Source organism: Tupaia chinensis, unplaced genomic scaffold (assembly GCF_000334495.1).
Source record: "Tupaia chinensis unplaced genomic scaffold, TupChi_1.0 Scaffold000270_2, whole genome shotgun sequence".
In the NCBI taxonomy this organism is placed as follows: Eukaryota; Metazoa; Chordata; class Mammalia; order Scandentia; family Tupaiidae; genus Tupaia; species Tupaia belangeri.
The window spans coordinates 3,811,986-3,831,900 of NW_006159751.1; the positions used below are offsets into that span (position 1 = coordinate 3,811,986).

The 19,915-nt window shown below is 39.1% G+C and overlaps 1 protein-coding gene across 3 annotated transcripts in view; it reads right to left on the reverse strand.

The window, feature by feature from the left end:
• The window catches only part of PHTF1 (putative homeodomain transcription factor 1), a 48,018-nt gene extending 28,109 nt beyond the window's left edge, over positions 1-19,909 (reverse strand). For 2 of the 3 annotated variants that reach the window (XM_006149620.3, XM_006149619.3), the window contains exons 1-5: positions 19,491-19,909; positions 19,124-19,198; positions 17,481-17,537; positions 4,526-4,595; positions 3,860-4,018 (exon numbers count right to left, since the gene is read on the reverse strand). In XM_006149620.3, the coding sequence (XP_006149682.1) occupies positions 3,860-4,018; positions 4,526-4,595; positions 17,481-17,537; positions 19,124-19,168 (331 nt within the window). In that variant the 5' untranslated portion in view covers positions 19,169-19,198; positions 19,491-19,909. Of the gene's footprint in view, positions 1-3,859; positions 4,019-4,525; positions 4,596-16,146; positions 16,166-17,480; positions 17,538-19,123; positions 19,199-19,490 lie in introns of those variants that run through there. The other variant, XM_027772312.1, reaches the window with a different exon arrangement.
• Positions 19,910-19,915: the final 6 nt, after the last annotated feature.

Consider the following 19,915-nt stretch of genomic DNA (forward strand, 5'->3'; position numbering starts at 1 on the left):
CCAGAAAAAAAAAAAAAAAAAAAGGGAAACTCCAAAGAGCTCCATGCCCTTTGAAAGGACACACCAAAACAACAGCTGTCTATAAGCCAGAAAAGCAGGGCTTCACCAAACAGTGAATCTGCAGTTACCCTGATCTTAGACTTCCCAGCCTCTAGAATTGTGAAAAGTAAATTTCTGCTATTTACAAGCCATGTAGTACATTTGTTAAAGCAGCCTGGTGGGTGCTGCTGTAAAAAAACCTCTCAAAAAAAAGAAAGAAAAGAAAAAAGAAAAGAAAAGAAAAGCCTAGATTGCTATAAATAGATTTAAAAGATTTTTTAAGAGATTTTTGGTATCAGGCATATGTACTCACTGGAGAGACAGAGACAGACAGAAAGTGAGAAATCATCTCCTGGGGGTGGCCTCACCACAATCCACTCTCTCCCACTCTCCTCAGGATTTTGGGCATGCATGCACAGTGTGAGTTTCAAGTCACCAGGGTCAAGACTCAAACCATGGTCAACCATGTGGGAGTCTAATGCCTTAACTACTAAGCCACCTGCTGGCTCCTAAACAGATTTTTTTAAAAGAATTATTTATTAAATTTTATTTATTATTCTTGTTATTTAACTTGATCAGAGAGAGAGAGAGAAAGGGAAAGCAAGAAAACAAGCCACCATGTCCAGGACCTGAACTGCAGTTAGCTCATGGACTTGAACTGCAGTCGGCCACATGAGAGTCGAGTACCTTAAACACCACATCACCTGCTGGCCCCAAAAATAGATTTTAAAAGGTTAGTGAGGGACCAGGAAAAAAACATGTGAGTTATAGAGATAGCCTCTATCTTAGGAAATACCATAAATATAACGTTGATAGAAACATAGGCTAGGGGACCAGCAGATGACGTAATGGTTACGTCATTGGATTTCCACATGGTCCACTGTGGTTTGAGTCCTGGACCAGAAGGCTTGAAATTCATGCCAGGCACGTGTGTGTCAGTGCCTGAAACCCCAAGAGGGTTGGAAAAGAGGGGACTGCAGAGTGGCCATCCCCTCCCTGTGGGGTGATTTGTTACTTTTTGTCTCCTGTCTCTCTCCCCCTCTCCAGCAAGGACACTCGCCCTGTAGCAAAAATCTCTCAAAAAAAGAAAAGAAAAAGAAATATAGGATAAAGGCTATTCACATGAGGTCTCAGACTGAAGCGAGAAATAACACATTACTAGAAACCAGATGAAAGACGATCCTTGCTGCAGAGTGGCAGAGAACGTAGCTGAATTGTGTTCGTGTTCTAGTGTCTTATGGAAAGTAGAACTTGGAAGTGATGAAATTGGATATTTAGCTGAAACTATTTGAAAGCAAACTATAGAAGGTGTAGGTTGGTTCCTCCTAAGTGCTTACAGTATAATGCAAAAAGAAAGAAATGATTTAAACATTTAATTGTTAAGCAAAAAGAAAGCTGAAATTAAAGACCTGAAAAGTTCTCAGCCTATCCACAGAGCAAAAAAAATGTGAAAGCATGTTAGAGAAGTCTCCAAGGTCACTCTCACTCTGACCAACTGACTATAATTTGGGGATTGGTATGTAAGAGACTGCTGAGAGTTCCATTGCCCCTTCTGCCAAGTGAGGACAAAGCAGAAAGACTGACAGTTATGAATCAGGAAGCAAGCCTTCACTAGACACTGCACCCTCTGGTGACTGATCTTTGATTTCCTTGTCCCAAGGTTGTCAGAAATAAACCAATGTGGTATAGACACATGTTGTCCATAAGTTACTCAGTCTGTGATACTTTTATTGTATCAGCCTGTATAGTCTATGACAGAAGAGTTATGTAAATTAATATTAAGTGGCTACAAAAAGATGTTTATGGTAAATCTGAATGACGGCCTCTGGTAAGACATTGAAATGACAGTCTTAACTGATGACATATCCACATGAGGATTGTTACATAGTCATTAAAATGACAGTATGAAGACAACTGAAATCAAATTTAAAATTAAGTAAAATTTAAAATTAAGTTCCTTGTCACTACTTTTCAAGTACTCAATAGCCACATATGGCTAAGGAGCTACTATCCTGGACAACACAGACATGAAACACTTCACCACTGCAGAAATGCTACTGGTCAGCACTGCCACAACTTTAAAGAAGTTAAACCTACAGATTTGTAAATTCATATATATATTCTCGACTCTGTAACTTAGAAGCTTTTTAAAAATTAACACAGATAAACAAAAAATACCACTCATAATTCTTCCACCTTAAACCAACCTTCTACTCTTTGTTCTAATTCTTGTCTTTTTGCCCAGGTATGATTGCAGTATACACTGCCCACTTTCCAAAAGTATTTCTGGTAAGCAATGGGAACACAGTGGTAAAGAGAACACACTGGGTCCCAGCACATAATGAGAAAAAGAAACATCAGGTAGTCGTTTATAATAAAGACATTAAAATTGACTCAGATGATGGGGACTGGGGGTAATAGGCCTAGTAAGAAAAAATATAGGGACCAGTAGTTAGCGTAATGGCTATGTTGCTGGACTCCCATGTAGTCGACTGCAGTTTGAGTCCCGGACCTGGTGGCTTAAACTCACTCCAGGCGCGTGTGCGTGTGTGCCCAAGATCCCAAGAGGAGAATGGAGGAGAAGGGATTGAGGCGTGCCCATCCCCTCTGGGGGGTGATTTCTCACTTTCTGTCTCTCTGTCTCTCTCTGTCTTTCTGGCGCGTGCATGCGCCCAATAAGAAAAAACCTCTCAAAAAAAAAAAGAAAAAGAAAAAATATATATGGATAGCCTCTCTCTGAAATTAATATCTGAACTGAGGTCTTAAAGATGAGAAAAAACATCTAGCCATTTAAAATGTCTCAAAAACATTTCAAACAAAAAGAAAAGCTCTGTGTGAGGAACAGAAAAAAAGACTATAATGTTTAGAGTAAGCATGGAGAAGTGGGAGGGATGGCAAAAGGAGAACAGGGAATAGATCACGTAGGCCATTATAGGCCATGGTAAGGACTCTGGAGTTTTACTATAAGCAAACAGGAAGTCACTAAAGGAAGTGAAAATGACATGATATGGTTTCCGTTTTTGAAAGAATTCTCTAGTTTCTGTAAAAAGGATGACTAGTGGAAAGAAGGGTCAGAGTGGACGTTATTGTGGTGGTCTAGCCTAAGAGCTGCTGGTGCTGTGGACATGATGGTGGGAGTAGGGACAGAGATAAACAGAACAAATACACATTTTGGAGGAAGAACTTACAGACTTGGTAACTATTAGATGGGAGAGCTAATGGTAGGACAGAGTAGGAAGATTTAAATTTTTACTTGAAAACTAAGTGATTGATGGCATCATTTAATGAAGTGAATCTAAAGAAGCAGAATTTTGAACAAAAAAAAAAAGAACTCATGAGGTCAATTTTTGATGTGATTAAGTTCACGATACCTACAAAGTCTCTATACAGAAATGTCTAGTAAGTAGTTAGATTTCCAAATCTGAAGTTCAGGAGAGAGAGAGACCTGGCCTGAAGACACAAATTTGGAAATCGTCAGTGTTATTAATTAAAGCAACAAGTGTGGATGAGAACATCCGTAGAGCAGAAGAGAACACGTAGGATCCAACCTTAAAGTAACCCAATATTCAAAGGTCAGACAGGAAAAAACTGAGAAGACCTAGCCAGTGAGAGAGAGGGAAAGAAATTAGAGTTAGACAATCATGTTTGCTGTCCAGAGCAAATAATTTTAAGATGATCTCCAAATGACACATGTCCCTTCATTTCTTTGTTGTAAAGCCACCAGATGCAAGAGTCAGTGTAAGAACAGCAGGTCTTTCTTATCTAATAGCAAAAGTAGCATAAAGAAACCATCACAGCTTCTTCCAACTCCTCCAATTACCTTGCATGAGGTAAAGCAGTAGCAGCCAAACAAAGATTCTTAAAGAGGTAACCTGAATCCACCAATTGCTGAACAATGGAAAAAATACAACTCGAACAAGTCCCTTCCGAGTCAGAGATGTCCACGGAATTTCAGGTTTGGCTTTGGCAAATGTTGAGCCTTTAAATATACAATAAACAACAATAAATATACAAACATTTATATGCACTATACTGATGTCTACTTGTAACACTATAGTAGAAACAGATGAGAGCAAATATCAGCACAAAAGCTGTTCACTAAAAAAACAAACAAACAAACAAACAAACAAACAAAAAAAACCTTCTTCTGTTCATTAAATGTTATAATTTCTTGACTTAATTGTTAAAACAGGAGCTTAACACAAATCAAGTATACGCAAATGTTAAACAATATGCTGTATTTTTACACAATAGCAAGTCTCCAAGATCATCCCTCTTTTGCCTTCATGAAAATCCTGTAATTTTTATAGCCACACAGTACCAAAGAAAAAGAAAAAAAGTGCGAAAATCTGAGTGATGAGAGAAAGATATTACTTTTGGAAATTAAAATATAATATCATATAGAGAAGACATCAAAAATAACCTTTAGTACCATGAGAAATAATATAATAATATGCACAGGAAACAAACCAATTTTAGAACTCACCTCTGATTAAGTCAACATCAATCAAGTCTGGCTTTATGTGACCCATTTTTTTTGGTTTGTTTTTGAAGCCCTAAAATAAACCAAAACAAAACCAGAAATAAATAAAATTTCAAAGCCCTTTTAAATACAAAAGATAAACTAATGTTTCTTTTTCTCTATACTGACTCCCTCTTATTGGAGACATTTTAACCCTAATGTTCATTAATAAACATTGTCATTAATATTTATTTTGTGTTAGTTTTGAGTCTCATTCAAGTGATTCATGTATATATTTTATCATTTTTTAAAATAATCAGTCAGATTTAAATAAGTGAAAAATAATGAGTGAAAAATAATCATCCCCTCATCTAATTTTACTCTTCAAAAACAAATAACTGATCTTTTAAGCTGTACATGTATATATATTTCTAAATATTAGTAACATACATAGGCTTCCATATTTCTAAATGATACACTTATACTTTTATTCCTTTTTTTTTAATGTTTTTTAATTGCTAGAAGGCACATGTGCTTGCCAGAGAAACAGAGAGAGAGAGAGGGAGGGAGGAAGAGAGGAAGCACCCTCCAATGGGATGTGGCAACACCACAATCCCCTCTCCCTTATCCCTCTTTTCCATTGGGATTTTGGGCACACATGCACATGCGCACCCAGTGTGCCCTCAAGCAATGAGGCAGAGACTCAAACTATGGTCAGCCTTGTGGGATCCAGCGCCCCCAACCACTGACTCCTAATACAGCATATGAAAATATAACTGTTAAACACTAATCCTCACATCCCACCTTCCATCCCAGAAACATACATCCTCATAATATAGTTAATATTTAAATAAATCACTAATCACTATTTACAGTATGATCATTTGAAATATTGTTCCTTGCAAACTATATTTTATATTCTTCCATTTACTCTAGGACATCAGTCAAAATATTTATCAGTATCTAAATCTGAAAAAAAAAAAGCCAGAAAATTCCATATTTGAGTAAATAACAGAATTTAATTTTTTAAAGTTCCTAGAAACCCCCTTGCCAGAACCCTCTATATTTCCTGCCCCAGTTAGACTGGCTGCTTCCTGGACCTGCTGCACAGCTGTAACCCAGGACTTCTCTCCACTCTCATCCTGAGAATTCACTTCTCTTCTCTCTGGTGATTCCCATTTCCTATATCTTTTTTTTTTTTTTTTGGAGCATATCCTTCAGTAGTTTTCTGAGAAAATAGTCACAGGAGATACTTTTTTGAGACCTTGCATGTCTGAAAGTGAAATAATTCTACCCTCACATCTGATTGAAAGTTACATGAGATGTTGAATTCGAAGTTGTAAATAATTTAATTTCCCTTCAGGAATTAAGACATCGGTCCATTGTTTTCTGGTTTCTAATGTTGCTGTTGTGAGTCCAGTTCATTCTGAATTACGATCCTTTAAATGTGAATTGGTTCTTTCCTTTGAAGCCCTGCTTTATTCCTGGTGTTTAGAAATTTCATAATAATATCTTTTCTTAAATTCCCAGATGGTATGTGCAGTTGCCAGACACAGGAGTAGGTCAGGAGCCTCTCCATTTCTTCCAAAGTAATATCACCCATCTCCTTCCTAAGGGCACTGTGGCCTGCCTTTCCTTAAAAGGGGTTGAGAAGATGAAGAGGTCTAACCTCTCTGCATAAAAACTTCGTCCAGTCCCTGTTTTTAGCCTCATAGCTCACCTTCGTCTCACATAGAACCCAATGCATTCAGTCCTAAGCCCCTCTAGGGAGCTCTGCGAGGCCAACTGGCTTGCTTCTCCATGGCATTCTCCTCTGTTCTAATATTCTTCCATCCATTTTTTCATATTCCAAAAATGTATTAAGTTTCTCATCTACTGAAGTGTCCCCTCCTTGATCTTATTCTTTGACTTTGTGGATGTGTCCATTTTATGTCATATTCAAAATAAGAATTTAAAATTTAAAAAGTGAAAATATTGCTGTGTTACATTCTAACACGGGCCTGTAGTCATTTGCACGCATATTATTCCAACTAAAGAAGCTACAAGTTCCTTCACTGTACAGTCAAAATAATTTCTCTATTTTGCTTGCTTTCTAGACATTTCCTAATATTATGAAATTATAATTAGCATTAACTGAGGAAAATACAAAATTATGCAAAACTCTATTAGCAACAGAAACATATTTCTTCATTCATTCAGTCAACGGATATTCAACATGTATCGTCTATATGCCAGATACTCTACTTAAGCTAGGTTTAAAGAAATAAATAAGTCAAAATATGGATCTATCTGTAAATAACGTACAGTACAGGAAGGGAAACAAGAAATAAAATAAAATGTGCCAATCTTCTATTGAGTAGTTGGGAAAGTCATAACGCATTTTTGCATGGAAAAATATATCATGACTTTCCTGACGACTTTATATATCTTATATATCGTATATATATATATATATATATAATACATATATATAATATATATATATATTTTATTTTATTTATTTATTTACTTAAGTTATGATTTCAAGCGAGCAAAAATTGAAGGTACACATAATCTGGTGTTCTCAGTTGAAAACAATAATACAGTATGTCCTTGATTTGATTATCACACACTGTATGCATGCTTCAAAAATTCATGTTGTACCCCACAACAATTAAATGTAACTAAGATTATAAAAAAGAATAAGATAACAAATTTTTAAAAAATTATTATTTATTCATTCATTTATTTTAATTTGACCAGAGAAAGACACAGAGAGAGGGAGAGAGGAAAAGTGAGAAAACGAGCCACCAGTCTGGGACTCAAACCATGGTCAGACATGTGGGAGTGTCCATTTAACCACCATGCCACCTGCTGGTCCCCAAGATTACAAACTTTTTTAAAAAGTCAAATGTGGGCATAGTGGTTAAGGGTGCTGGATTCCCACATGGCTGATCACAGTTAAGAGTCCTGGAACTGGTGGCTTGCTTTCTCACTTTCCCTCTCTTTCTCGTTCTTTTTCTCTCACTCTGTCCCTCTCTGGTCAAATTAAAATAAATAAATAAAGTTAAATAAAATAACTCTTTAAAAAAAAGTCAAATGTATGACAGTTTGTCAGGAAAATGCTCCCTAAGTCTCCTCAATTGTTTTTTCTTTCCTGAAGTGACAGAAGTCATTAACAATTTCTATGACTACTGTTTTTTGTTTTTTTGTTTTTAAATTTGCTAGAGGGTGCAGGCATTTGCTGGAGAGAAACACAGAGAAAAACAGAGAAAGAAGACAAGTGAAAAAGCACCCCCCACACACTACAATCTCTTCTCAATTCTCCTCTCACAATTCTGGGCATGCATGCACATATGCCCATGTTTTTCAACCCACTGGTTCAGAACTCAAACCGTGTGGTTGCACGTGTGCGATCGGTCACCCTACCACAAGCCACGATGGCTCTATGACCACTGCTCTTAAGGAAGATGAGAAAAGTCACAATATATTTTGTATATTTTGTACTAGAGGAGAATAAAATCATATGCCAAGCTTTTGTTTTAGGCTCCCTCTGCTTTATCCTACACATTTCATCATATGTATAATAAGAAGAAACTCACACCAGCCACTGTTCTGCATATTTTACATTAATTTGCTTGATTCATTTAGTACTAATTGTCCAGTGAGATTAGAATCTTTATTATCTTCATTTATAGATAAGGCATCCAAGATACAGAGCTTCCAACCCAATCATTTTTACTCCAAAGTCTGACTTTAACTAGTGCCTCTCATTATATGTTACAAAATACATCCCTATACAATGTGGGGAGAGATTTTGTTTGAAATCAGAAACAACTCCTTGACTTTGAAAGTTTTTTTAATTAAGAGAGATTTTCCTAGAGAGCATGTTCGCTCACCAGAGAGACAGAAAGATAAAAATCACTCCCCGGGGAAATAGCCATACCGCAATCCCTTCCTCCATTCTCCTCTCAGGATGTTGAGCATGCATGCACATGCACCCAGCGTGAGTTTTAAGTCGCCATGTCTAGGACTCGAACTGCAGTCAGCTATGTAGGAATCCAGTGACATAACCATTACACCATCTGCTGGTCCCTTGACTTTGAAAGTTTTAATGGAATAAAACCCTGGAAGATTGTGAGTGAATTTCCTTATTGGCCACAACCTCCACCCTGGTAGCCCAGGGAAAGACTGTAGAAGAGAATAATAATATTCTTGCACTAATTTCCAGAATGGTGGTCTAGAAATACTCAGTAAAGCCAAAGCTGCAGGCTCTACTCAGGCCTCTCTTACTGTTTGCCCCCTAAAGTAACTGTGTGACACCATCCCCAGCTCAGAACAAGTTGACAAATGAAAGTCCTACTTTTAAGTAGAGGGACAAAAACACTGGAGGTATTACTGCAATAGGACTGGACTTTGTATTTAACAAGGATTAGAAAGCAGCTGAAACTTCATAGCACATCTCCACTTCCCAGTATGCTGAAAGTTCCATTTTATTGCCATAAAAAGAATCAAACTACTATTACAGTGTAACGCCAAAAGGGAAATCACTCCATTAGAGCAGAGGATGAACAATGAAACAACTACAAGGCAACTGTAACACTAGGGGAACGGGCACCTAACTCATATATAAGGAGTGAAAGAAAGACTTCCAATGGAAAAAAACATCCAGCCTGATGTATGAGAACCCACTAGCTGGGTATGGAGTATAGCAAAGGGAGTAATAAAGAAAAGCACATGAGAGGACCTAGAAACGAGGGATAGAGGGGCAGAAACTAAAGGAAGTTCAAGAAGGCCTAAAGCACACAGTGCAAGTGAAGGTGCCCAGGGGGGTACACTGCAGAGGTAAGGAGAAGCCATACTGTGAAGATCACCATCATGCTAGGAATAGGACTTTATTGTAGAGATACTACAAAGTCAGAGAAGAGTTTTAAATATGAGAACAAGCATATTTATAACAGAAACAAAACCGCCTGGCTTCCTTGTGGAGAACAGGTGGGAGTAGGGAGAGACGGAGGCAAAAGAAAGCAGTTAGAATGTTAAAAACAGGGAACCAGCAGTTAGCGTAATGGCTATGTCGCTGGACTCCTACATAGTCGACCGCAGTTCGCGTCCCGGACCCGGTGGCTTAAAACACGCCGGGCACGTGTGCGTGTGTGCCCAAGATCCCGAGAGGAGAATGGAGGAGAAGAGACTGTGGCGTGGCCATCACCCGTGGGGGGTGATTTCTCGCTTTCTGTCTGTATGTCTCTGTCTGTCTGGCGAGCGCACACACCCTGTAGCGAAAACCTCTCCAAAAAAAAAAGAATGTTAACAACAACAACAAAAACCCTACTTCAGTAATCTAGATCAGGAGTAGACAAGCTTCTATGGGTGGCCGGATGGTAAGGGTCAACCACACTTGCGAATGCTACTTAAAATAATGAAAGAAAACAAGAAATGGAAAATTACTTGTTGATGATAACATGTATGTTGATGCACTTTAATGAGCCAATATACAGTGTACTCTGGATGGAAAATCTCACTTTGTATGCTGTAATGATGTACAGTGAATGAATGTAAATAAATAAATTTAATAAAAAAACAATAAAAAATAAATAAAATAATGCAAGAGACATACTACATGCTAACTAATGATGATTATTTGTTTCTTCCCCTTCATGTATTCCCTTCTTCTAGAACATCTATTAGTTGGATGTTAGGCATCCTGGATGAACTCTATTCATTTTCTACTTTCTTTTTCCTCATTATTTTATATTTTCTAGAAAAGGGTCTCAACTTCATCTTCTGACTTTTCTACTGAATTTATTTTTATTACCCAGTTCTCTTTTTCATCTAATGTTTTTAAAACATTCTTTTTAAGTTGATAGATAAAATGATATATATTTACCATGTACAGAACGACTTGAAGGACACATACGTGTCCTTTTTAGTTATCCTTTTTTTTGGTGAGAACACTTTACATTCACTCTCTTAACTTTTTTTTTTTTTAATTACCAGAAGGCATATGCAGCAAGCAGGGAGAGAGAGAAGGAGAGAGAGGGAGGAATGGAAAGAGAGAGGGAGAGAGAGAGAGAAAGGAGAAAGAAACATTAAGGGAAAAAGGGATAGGCTGTGCTATAGTCACTTCACTTCTTCTCCACCCTGCTGGAATTTGGGGCATGCACACACACGCTCATCTGGCGTGTTTTTCAAGAACCTAGAGCCTGGATTCACACTGCAATCAGCTATGTGGGATCCAGCTTCCTTAACCAGTAGGCTACAGGACTGAGCCAACATTTTTTAAGAATACAAAATATTAACAATAGTCACTATGTTGTACAATAGATCTCTTGAACTTATTCCAATCTCTTTTGGGCACTATCCAGTTCTTTAAATATTGGATTGTTAGGAAAGTCATGATGCATTTTGCATAGAAAAACAGAAAAAAAATACATCATAACTTCCAATGACCCAATGTATTGTCTTTAAAAATAGAGTTCTTGGGGCTGGCAGGTGGTGTGGTGGTGAAGGCACTTGATTCCCACACGGTTGACCATGCTTTAAATCCCAGACCCAGCAGCTTGAAACTCATACTGGGTGCATGTGCTTGCATGCCCCAAATCCGGAGAGGAGAATGGAGGAGAAGAGACTGTGGCACGGCCATCTCCCCTGAGGGGTGATTTCTCACTTTCTGTCTCTTGTCTCTCCAGTGAATACACTTGCCCTATAGCAAAAAAATCTCAAAAAAAAAAAAAAGTGTTAATATTTCAGCATGACTTCTTTTCTTTTTCCTTCATTTCTTTACATCTCAGATATTCAGTGATCTTTATCCACTTAAACTTAAGAATAAGCCACTAACATGCTGAATGCAAGCTCAGTGTACAGTGTGGAAGCTTTTTAATGGTGGGCCTCACTATACAGGAAAAGCTTCCATTTCACTTTGCAATATCCTTGGGAATTTTCTCTTTAATTAGTCAGTGTCTGCATAAAAAACATTCCAGTCCTCTGTTTGAAGTTTATCAACCTGGCTTCCACAGTTCTTACTTAATCTCCATTATTAGTAATGGCATCTCACCCAATTCTCATTTGTTTCTGGTATTCTAGAATCCAGAACTTCTCTGGTTCACCCTCTCTACAGAGCAAGCCTCAATCCAGTCTTTTGTCAGAGAAGGATCAGGGTAAATATGCAGCTATCTGGAACAAGGAAGATCTGGAAGTAAGTCTACTGCTCCTTACACATACGTTCAAACAATCTATTTTCAACTCTATTTAAGCTCCTGCAGATATAATTGATGCATCTACTTCATAAGTCTTTCAGAAATTAAGCAGAGATTTTACTTATTTCTAACTGGCTTTCCTTACTATAGACCAGTAGATTTCTACTATCGTCACTTTCCACTCACTCTCCAACTTTTGAAATCATACTGACAGCTTCCGTTTACTCTTGTCCCCTCTCCTGTTCTTTTAGGCCTTGTGGGCTGATAGCTTTTTCTTATTTATTACAATTTTAGAGAGGGTCTAAGGAGACATTAGATAGACATGGATGTATATATTCAAACCGCCACTCGTAATGAGGAGTCTTATCTGTCATACACCATCCAGTTTACAAAATGAAATATATATGGAGGTGCAGTAGCTGTTTGTGCTTCTGATGAGCCTTTTAATTTTCTAGGTACAAAATCAAGCTATTTTCAAACAGCGTTTTTTGTTTAATCTAACATTGGGGGGGGGAACACAAAAATACACAAAGAAAATATTAATTAGAATGTTTTGCTCATCTTAGCAAATATATGTCAAACAGCATGTTAAATAGTAGTATGAACAGGGGCTATTTTTTTCACTCTTATCTGGCAGAACTAAGTTGAGATTCATCACTGAAAATAGTGTCATAACTTTTTTTTTTTTTTTTTAGGTTTTTGTCATAGGGTATGTGCACCAGAGAGAGAGAGAAAGAAAGAGACAGAAGGAGGGAAAGTAAGAAATCACCCCCTGCAGGGAAGATGACCATACTCAATCCCTTCTCTATTCTCCTCTTGAGATTTTGGGCACTTGTGTGCATGCACCTGGCATAATTTCCAAGCTGCTAGGTCCAGGACTTGAACTGTGGTCAACAGTGTGGGAATCCAGTGCCTTAAGCACCACGCCACCTGCTGGCCCCAAGACCTTAAATTTAATATATTCTCTCAATTAAGAAATTTCAGCAGGTGGTGTGGTGGCTAAGGCATTGGATCCTGCAAGATTAACTCTGTGGTTCAAGTCCTAGACCCAGTGGCTCAGAAATAACACCAGGCATATGCACATGTGTGCCCAAAATCCCAAGAGGAGAATAGAGGGGAAAGGATTGTAGTATGGCCATTCCCAGGAAGTGATTTCTCACTTTCTCTCTTCCTCCCTCTCTCCCGGGTGAGTGTTGGACCATACGGCAAAAAGCTAATAAAATAAAATAAAATTTTAGAAGACAATTTTCATTGTGAATATGAATACATTTTATATGTACAATATTATGATTTTTTTCTACTGTTTTCTAATGGTGTAATTTTTTAATGTTTTATTGATACATACCTTACATAGTAGTAAACTCATCTATTTTTTTAGATTTCTTTATGTAATTCCATTTGTCATTATTAGTTTTTAATTTGACCAGAGAGAAACAGAGAGAGAGAGAGAAGGGGAAAAGCAAGAAAGCAAGACACCAGGTCCAGGACTCAAACTGCATCTGGCCATGTGGGAATCCAGCGCCTTTAACCAGCACACCACCTGTCAGTCCCCAGACTCATCCATTTTAAGTGTACTCTGTTACTAAATTTATATTTTTAGGAAATGTGTAGAGTTGTATAAACCTCATCACACTCAAGTTTTAGAACAATTCCAATACTCTCAAAGTTTTCTTTGTGCCTATTTGCAATAAACTCCTCTTCTTACCCATCCACCCACAGAAAACCATTCATCTGTTTTCTATTTATTTATTTATATTTAATCATTGAACATCTTTACAGCATGCAATGTGGTTTTTCTCAGCATGGATGCAGTGCATATCAGTCAAATCAAAGATATTACTACATACATCGTTATCAACAGATAAATTTCCATTCTTATATCTGTTAAATATTTTCCCTGCCCCCCTCCATACACCCTCTCTTATATGGTCTCTGATAATTTTTGCCCTCATCTCTTTTCTAACTATAGATTTTCCTTTACTAAGAATTTTATATAAACAGAATCACGATGAATTATCTTTTGTGTCTGGCTTCTTTCAAGTTAGCATAACATTTTTGAGGTTCATCATCCAGTGTGTATTAACGGTTGTTACTGTTGAATAATATTCCATTATATAGATACAACACATCTGCTTATCCATTCAGCAGTAAATGAACATTTGGAGTTTTTCATTTTGGGCTATTATGAACAGTGCTTCTATGAGCATTTGTACATATATTTATGTTTTTACTTTTCTTGGGTACACACCTAGGAGAGGATATGCTGGATCATATGGGAAGGATATAGTTAGGTTTTTAAGAAACAAACTATTTTCTATTTCCCATGTCCAGCATCAGTGTATGAGAGCTCTAGTTCTTCCATGTCTGTCTGAACATTTGGTATGGTCAATTACTTTATTTTTTGCCATTCTTTTGGGTTTTGTTAAGAGAGATTTTTTGCTATAGGGCATGTGCACTTGCCAGATGGGAAGACAGAGACAAACAGAAAACGAGAAATCGCCTCCCAGAAGGGATGGCCACTCTGCATTTCCTTCTCCTTCATTCTCCTGTCAGGATTTTGGGCATGCATGCACCCGTGCCTGGTGTGTTTTAAGCTGCTAGGTCTGCAACTTGAACCACAATCAACTATGCGGGAGTCCAGTGACGTAATGATTACACCATTTACTGGTCCCAATGTTAGCCATTCTAAAAGGTGAACAGTGGTACCTGGCAGCTTTAATTTATACTACCCTAATACTAATAATGTTGGCCATCTTTTCACATGCCCATGAGCTATTAATTTCCTTCCTTGGTGAAATGGAGACCAGCAACATAAGCACTACGCCATCTGCTAGCCCCCTTGGTGAAATGTCTATTCAAATCTTTTGCTCATTTTCAAATTAATATTTTTTTCCTCTCACTGAGTTACAGGAGTTCTTTATATATTCTAGATACAAACATTCTACTCAAATTATAATTCAAAAAATATTATCTACCAGTCTGTGGCTTGTCTTTTTATTTTGAGATGAGCTTTTTTGAAGACAAATATTAATTTTGATGAAATCTGATTTATCCATTTTTTTATTTTATAAACATGCTTTTTAAAAAGCACCTATCCCAAAGTAACAAAGATCTCGTGTGTTTTCTTCTAAAAAATTTGTAGTTTTTGTTCTTTCATGTCAATCAATAATCCATTTGAAATTATTTTTGTGCAAGATATGAAGAATTAGAGTTGTTTGTTTTAAAGAGACAGAAAGAGATAGGTTTCTTTTGTTTGCCAGAGGGCATATCTTACCAGAAAAGACAAAGAGGAAAGAGAAAGCAACCCCAAATGAGATGTGGTCATGTTACAAACCCTTATCTCTCTACACCAACAGGATTTTGAGCTTGTACATACAACACACACATACACATACATACACACACACACACACACACACACACACACTCCACCACTCAAACCATTGGGCCAGGATTCAAACATCACAGTTGACCATGTAGGATCCAGCTTTCTTAACCACCAGGCCACCAACTAGTCCAAGACAAGTATTTATTATTTATTTATTTATTTATTGAGAAAATTTTTTGCTATAGGGCGCATGCACTCACCAGAGAGACAGAGAGATAGAAAGCAAGCAATCACTTTCCCCCAGGAGGATGGCCACACTGCAATTCCTTTTCCTCCATTCTCCTCTTGGGCTCTTGGGCACACACACACATGTACCCTGTCTGAGTTCTAAGTCCAGGATGGGGTTCAGGTAAATACAGCAATATAACCTGAGTACCTAGTATGATTCAAGATGTTCTAAGAGTAGGATACAAAGGCAGTTCCTGCCCTTGAGGACCTATGGAGATACGAGGTTAACAAATAACTTTAATATGGTGTACTAAATGTAAGGTAAGTAAAAGGTGGAAAGGAAATAAGAATTGAGGAACTCTTTAAATTGGCTAGGAGGTAGGTAAGAAAACTACAGGAGAATGTAAAATCTGTTTAAGGATAAGGAAGCCAAGACCCAGACTAACTACAGTAAATAGTCTAAGATCACAAAGCTAGAAATTTTAAAACAAGATTCTAATTCTATGTTCTTTCCATTATACCATACTTACTATTATTTTTAAATTTCCCATAGGGCACATGCACTCACCAGAGACAGGAGAGGGACAGAGGGAGGGAGAGAGGGAGAGAGGGAGAGAGGGAAGAAGGGGAGAGAGAGAGAGAGAGATGCAAAGTAAGAAAGTAAGCTGTCAGGTCCAGACTCAAATCACAGTTGACCATGCGGGAGTCTAGGGTTCCAACCACTATGCTAGCCTCTGGCCCTATTATACCATACTTACTATCTATATTGTTTAGCAAAAACAATACGTACTATTTCACACACACACAAAAAAAAGAACAACAAACGGGAATTATTCATCCTAACCCCACCTCCCATTAATGTAAATAATCAAGGACTGTACAAAATTGCGAAAAATTAACCAGATACAGACCAGCAGCTAGCGTAATGGCTATGTCGCTGGACTCCCATGTAGTCGGCCATGGTTCGAGTCCCGGACCTGGTGACGTGGTGCCCAAGATCCTGAGAGGAGAATGGAGGAGAAGAGATTGTGGCGTGGCCATCCCCTCTGGGAGGTGATTTCTCGCTTTCTGTCTCTCTGTCTCTCTCTGTCTGTCTGGCAAGCACACACGCTCTATAAAAAAAAAACCTCTCAAAAAAAAAAAAAAAACTAACCAGATACCATATAGATCAAGTAGCTTTCTAGTTGATAGTCATATAAAAGAAATGCATCCTAAATGCTGGGTAAATGTATTTTACCAAAGAGATTTAAATGTACTGGTCTAGTCAATGTGACTTAGAGATAAATAGAACTATGAAGTTTTCATTTATACTTTTTCAAATGTTAATATAGGGTCTTCGGTAAAGCTTTTGCAAACAGTCTAAAAACAAGAATTTGCTAGCATTTATCAGTACTTGTCAAGGAGGTGAGATTCTGGATCTACAAGTATAAATATTAAAGTCAGTAAAGATTTTTTTTGAGGCCCAGGGATGCCTGTTATGCTTTTCTACACCTCTCAAAAGAGTCTAATTACATTTGACAACCAACCAGCCACTCCATAACTAACTTGCCCCAGCCCCATGTCTCGACCCCACAACCCTGACTTTGGAATACTGACGATTTTTAATCCTCTCCTCCTCTATTATAAATAAACAAACTGGCATTCTGGAGTATACCTGTTTTGGGTCACTTGGTTAGCATGAAATAATGTAGGAACGTGCTCAATAACGTGCTCAATTCTAAGCAATGTATAAAAAAGTTTAAGAACCTGAAAAACTTAAGACCACATTCTAAACTAGTCATTGAAAACATGGGGGCCCCTAGGCTGGATTCAAGTTACAAGAGGATTTTATCTGGCTCATGCAGTTACAAAACAAAAAAAGACAATAACAACAATGATGACCTTTTTTAAAAATATGGGTATTTCCCATAAAATTGTATAGATGTGCTTCTCTTGAAAAATCTGAAGCTCTGGGAATACTGGACCTACACTGCAATATGATAAAAACTGGCCAGACCTAAGAAAGCATATCCCACTTATATCAGACACTTGCTCTCTAATTCATCATAGACCAACCTATCCTTTCTGGTTCCCTGATACTGAGGCCACCTGTCAGCTGTCATTTATCAAGGATGTACTACTGTTTTTCTTATAAACATCAAAGAATGCCATACTTGGTTGAGAAGTGTTTCTTTGTTTTTTTTTTTAAAGTTCAATCTACTCTTCGCATTCATCCAGTAAAACAGAGTCAAAGAAATCCATTTACCTTAATCTGAGTCTGTTCGATTGATTTTTCCCATATTTGCTGATCATATGCTCCAATCTGAAATAGGGAACAGCCATTTAAATGATGCCGAGGAAATTCTTATATATAAGTCGAGCCTCGCCAAAGTCATGAATCCATTAAATATCAGTATAATATCTGGAAAATGTTTTATGCTTCTCAGAATAAAAATAAATATTTTTAACGACTGTTTCCTTCCAAAATCTAATATAGCTTGATCTAAAAGTTAAGTTAAAAAGCAATGCCCAAGGACCAGCAGATGGCATAGTGGTTAAGTCACAGGACTCCCATGTAGCTGACCTTGGTTTCAGTTCTGGGTCTGGCGGCCTCAAACTCACACAGAGTGCTTGTGCCGTGTGCCCAAAATCTGAAGAGGAGAAGGGATTGCAGTGTAGCCATTCCCTCTGGAGGATGATTTCTGGTTTTCTGTCTCTCTGCCTCTCCAGCGAGTATATGCACCCTGTAGAAAAATCTCTTAAAAAAACAGCCATGCCTGGGACCAGCAGTTGGCAATGGCTATGTTGCTGGACTCTCATGTAGTCGACCGCGGTTAAAGTCCCTGACCAGTGGCTTAAACTCCCACCAGGTGCATATGCCTGTGTGCCCAAGATCCCGAGAGGAGAATGGAGGAGAAGAGATTGTGGCGTGGCCATCCCCCCCCACCCGGGGGGTAGTAATTTCTCGCTTTCTGTCTCTATCTTTCTGGTGAAGCACATGGGCCCTATAGCAAAAAAAATTAAAAAAAAAAAAAACAGGAAAAAAACATGCCTAAAATATTTCAGATTAAGTATTACCTAAGAAATTTCCACTTCTTTTTTTTTAAGATTTATTTTACTTAACTTTATTTATTTATTTTTTGGAGAGGTTTTTGCTATAGAGTGCGTGTGCTCACCAGACAGACAGACACAGAGAGATAGAAAGCGAGAAATCATCCCCCAGGGGAGATGGCTGCCGCAATCCTTTCTCCTCCATTCTCCTCTTGGGATCTTGGGCATGCACGCACACACACGCGCCCGGTGTGAGTTTTAAGCCACCGGGTCCGGGACTCGAACCGTGGTCAACTACGTGGGAGCCCAGCAACATAGCCATTACGCTAACTGTTGGTCCCTTAACTTCATTTATTTTCATTTGACTAGAGAGGGACAGAATGAGTGAGTGAGAGAGAGAGAAAGTGAGAAAGCAAGCCACCAGGTCCAAGACTAGAACCGCAATTGCCACACGCCACTTGCTGGCCCGGTATTTCCACTTCTTAAGGAAGCCATCAATGGGAAAACTAGAGAGGAATAAAAGGTCAGGGTAGCTCAGTAGGATTGACTGACAGTTCCAGTCTGGGCTCCGCAAAGGTTTCATGTTCTTTTTCAAAATTTTTAAGGCAGTTTGATCATATGCAAACTTTCAAAGGATTTCAAAGGATTGTCGTTGCCTTGTGCCTGAAGTAGGGAGGTGACTTGAAAATCTTATTCTGGGACCTGGAACTGGGTTTTAAAAACACCAATTTTTGTACAACAATTTCTCCATTTATATTGAGATATCGTATAAACCTGGCAATATCAAACTCAGGATAAAAAGCAACGTGAGAGTTTTCTGCAAGAAGTACACTGCACAAATAAAAATACTGACATTACCTTCTTTTGGTACCATGATATAGCATCTCTCTCATTTGAGGCCATCTGTGGCTCCAGCCAGAGAATGGGATTTCACTGAAAACGGACAGAAACCCAGTCGTGAGTCCAGGTGCTGAAGGCTGCTCTCCCAGCTTGGGCAGGACTTTTGGAAAGGAGCTTCTCTCCGCCACTCCGTGAGCGGCTCTTTGTCCAGCTCCTTGCCAGGAAAACAACGACGACGACAAACAAGCCGGCAGAGTGGCAGCGCGAGCAGCCCCTGCAGTGTTTTGGGGCAAGTGGGTTCAAGGATGCAGGGGACGCGCAGGGAACTGGCCGGGGAGCGGAGGTCGCCCGGGCCGACCCTCCTCTCCCCAGGGTCCGCTCTCACCTGGTGCCCGCTGCCCTGCGGGTGGGCGGCCAGGACCTTCCTCAGTGGCCCCGGCCGGTCCGTGAGGCCCGGGGTGAGGCGACGGGACCCGCAGGCCGCATCTTCCCCCGGAGGCCGAGACGCCGGCGGGGCCGTTACCATGGAGACCGCGGCGGCCGCCGAGCGCCGGGAGGAGGCAGTCTGTGGTCACAGACACGGCGCCCTGGAAGGCCGACCTACGGGGTTGCCGGCGACCACAGATAAGCGAAGAACGAACTGGAAAACGAAGGGACTAAAAGGGAAGGGACGGTGTCTTCGCTAGGCGGCCGGTCGCTATGGCAACGGCGGAGGTTCTGAGCCCGGCGGAAAACACAGGTGCAAAGGCCCCAGGCCCCGGGAGGAGGCGGCCCCCGCCCCAGGCGCCCGGGCGGAGGAGCGCGCGTCCT